Source organism: Ailuropoda melanoleuca, unplaced genomic scaffold, assembly GCF_002007445.2.
Source record: "Ailuropoda melanoleuca isolate Jingjing unplaced genomic scaffold, ASM200744v2 unplaced-scaffold7456, whole genome shotgun sequence".
In the NCBI taxonomy this organism is placed as follows: Eukaryota; Metazoa; Chordata; class Mammalia; order Carnivora; family Ursidae; genus Ailuropoda; species Ailuropoda melanoleuca.
In genome coordinates this window covers 1-3,441 of record NW_023250014.1, presented here as the reverse complement: position 1 = coordinate 3,441, position 3,441 = coordinate 1, and the positions used below count along the sequence as shown (strand labels likewise).

General features: G+C 49.5%; 1 protein-coding gene across 1 annotated transcript; it reads right to left on the bottom strand.

Moving 5' to 3' along the window:
- Positions 1 to 765: 765 nt before the first annotated feature.
- Positions 766 to 3,080, bottom strand: LOC117800685 (putative neuroblastoma breakpoint family member 5; the record flags this gene model as incomplete). The annotated part of the gene is made up of 3 exons (XM_034653237.1): positions 766 to 955; positions 1,759 to 1,810; positions 2,837 to 3,080. Coding segments are annotated over 3 exons (471 nt in total), but the record flags the coding sequence as incomplete, so codon positions are not given.
- Between the last annotated feature and the right edge of the window lie 361 nt (positions 3,081 to 3,441).

The window sequence follows — 3,441 nt, the reverse complement described above, 5'->3', positions numbered from 1 at the left end:
AGGCAGACTAAAGGAAGGGAACGCACCAGGGGAGTGACACCTCCAAAGATACAGGAAAGCCTGCTATGGCTCTCAGGCATCAAAATTCAAGGATATGGTTCAAGAATGGAAATTAGAGCCTTGCAAGAGAGGCAACAGGTACAGTGAATATTAGGAGGTCTGGAAGTGACCTCCTGTGCCCAGGCTAGAGAGGTATATGAATGTGGCAGGGCCAACTTGAGAGCAGAGATTGGCAGTGTCCCAGAATTAAAAGTGCTGTAACTGAGACAGGAGTTGAGGAAAACTCACGGACTCATGGAATGTCTCATATCAAACTCAGTCCTACAGCCTCGATCAAAACAGTTTGTAAGGATAGGATCTGCTTATGGGGATTAAGATTTTGATNTTAAAACTCTGAGTCTACACAGGGTGTGAGGAACAAGGAGTAGGGACACTGCCTGGGGAAGTGCATGGAGTTTCATCCCCTTTGGAATGGGATCATTCTGTGGCTACATCCAGAACAGAGCCCATTTCCTGTTCTTCAAATGGGAACTCACCATCACTGTAAGAGTGGTCGCTGTCACACTCTTCTTCCAGAACCGAAGGGGTCAGATCGCAATCATCCACTCTGTCCTGTAGGACTTCCTTCTTTTCANGTCCTACAGCCTCGATCAAAACAGTTTGTAAGGATAGGATCTACTTATGGGGATTAAAACTCTGAGTCTACACAGGGTGTGAGGAACAAGGAGTAGGGACACTGCCTGGGGAAGTGCATGGAGTTTCATCCCCTTTGGAATGGGATCATTCTGTGGCTACATCCAGAACAGAGCCCATTTCCTGTTCTTCAAATGGGAACTCACCATCACTGTAAGAGTGGTCGCTGTCACACTCTTCTTCCAGAACCGAAGGGGTCAGATCACAATCATCCACTCTGTTCTGTAGGACTTCCTTCTTTTCGACTTCTTCCTGCTCCACTCTGTGCCAGGTGAGACAGAAATGACAACAGATCAAACCAGGGGGATCAGACATCATGGCTTCCTAGCTGGTTTTGATGGGAGTTATAGGGAATGGTCACTAGAAGCAAAGGGCCACCGCCTGGAGAGGGAAAATCTATCCATCCTACAAGAATCAAAGTGTGGCTGCCAAGATGGAGGATGAGGGGAGAGTAGCAGTAGCAGATATGCAGAGCACTGCCCACAGCAGGGCTGACGAAGAATGAGACTCTACTATCCCAGTATGGTACAGTCACGGCATGAAGCACAGATGGAGACCAGGCCCGGGGCAGCCACCATGTGCCTGAGTCCCATTGACTTTAACATAGATTGACCAAGTGGTTACAGCTCTGAAGTCATTGCAGACTGCAGAAATGTGTGGCTGCTAGGTACCTTTGTATTAATAGCGTCACATGACACCTCAAGTGTTTGGTTTTGATAAGTTACTTCTCTTGCTGGTTAATTTTGCTAGTGTCTGTGTACCAATTCCTTTGCTGGTCACCTTCCTACCAAGGCCCTTAGAGAACTGTGTAGGAAGTAGATATGCATCTCCTCCTGGTGTCCAGTCACAGGAAAGAATGGGTATTTTGTCCATATGAGGAGTCCTGAGGCTGGTGAATCCGTCTTGGTTCACAACAGGCAACAGGGCCATCCTTTGCTGACCACCTGCAGTTCTGCTTATCCTTGCATCTGACATCTGTGACTCTCTTGACCTGACTTCCTTTTCTTTCTGAGACCCTGTCCATTTTTACCCACACATTACCGGTTCCTGAACATTCATTGTCACCTGGGGGTCAGTGTTTCTTCTTCTTGCTCGTCCTCCTCCTCATCATAATTTTCTGCAAATAAATTCAGAAATGTCCCGTCAGCTATTCCCACATCACCACTATGAACACAGTGGCCTCTATGGCCCGAGACACATAAGTGTCCTTGCATGACTAGGCATCCCCTGCGTTTAGGGCACTGTCTTTAAGAATTGCTGTGGCATGGCTTTCTGATGCATCAGGCAGTGTGTCTCTGATTCTGAGGATCAGCATCACTGACCCTGGGCAACAGTTTCTACTGCCTCTTGTTGTCCATATCAGGGGATGCTTGTCCAGTTTCTTGGCTTCTGCAAACTGTGTCTAGCAGCGTGCCATGAGTCGCGCCACAGGCACGGGCTCTCTGTGCATTCACAGCTCTCACATAAAGCCTCCTCCTTGTCCTGAGGACAGGACAACCACCCTGTCTCACATCCAACCACCGGAGACTCCATGGGCCCCCGCGTGGGCTCCAGTGTTACCAAGGGGTCATCTAGGAAAAGTGTTCCAGTCTAAACAGTGTTACCACCTCCAAGTCCTACTGCATCAAGTACCTCATCCAACTCCATGCAGTCAGGGGCCCTACTTTTTTCTGACGTGCATTCATGAATTTTCCTTATCTGGTCACTACAGTGACGATGGGTTATTTGATATACATTACAGATGAGGAGACAGATATGGACGAAGTAAAACTCACTCTCTCACCCACAGTTAATACAGACTGGGCTGAGTCCGAGAACCTCCCACTTAGGCGGGGATCCTAGCACACTAAGGAGCTGCCTCCTGTCACAGTCTCCTTCCCGGGATCTAACACTGGTGGATGCTGTCTCCTGCCCAAGGGCTGCGTTCCCTCAGGGAGGAAGCAGACATGTGGAGCACTACGCCCTCCAGCCTGTGCATTTCTCCTCTCTGTTACCACCTTCTAGTCCTGGTCCTCTCATGGCCTTGCGCACGATGGGGAACTCAGGACAGCTGCTACTAACAGTGTGAGGGCAGGTGGGAAGTCTCCTGTGAGCCCAGGGCCTTGGAGCAGCTCAGTGCAATCAGGGCCTGTGGCTGCCTTACCTGAGCTGAGCGTTCGGGCTAGGCGCTTGGCCAGCCTGCGTCCCTCAGCCAGTTGCTCTTGGAAGCCCTGTCTTTGGCAATGCTCAGGGTCATCATGGGAGAGGAGGTCCTCGAGGTGTTTATCGAGGAGTTGGGAAACATCTCTCCCTTTGCTTAACTTTTCATTCAAACGGGTCAGTTCTTTAGCCTGGTCTTTGATCAGCAGATGGCACTGTCTANGTCTTTGATCAGCAGATGGCACAGTCTGCGGTGGGACAGAGAGAAAATTTTACAATGCAGAGAGTTGATCAATAGATTATAAGAGCTTTTGTGGAGATTTCTGGCAGAATCTCCCACAGGGAGCCGTCAAAACAAATTCACACACATGTGTGGTGACCTGCCTGTGGCAGAGAAAGAAGAAAGTAAAACAAGGCCTCCTCTGTATCAGAGAGTGCTCCTGTGAGCCCCCATGACATTCCTTGCATCTTTTCCTCTGTAAACAGACCCAGGGGTCCTCCTAAGCACACGTCACAGGCATGTCCTTCAGCTGCTCAATTTGGGCACACCCATTTCCCTGGAAAACTCCATATAGTGTGTCCTGCAGCGAATGGACACACTGGCAGACA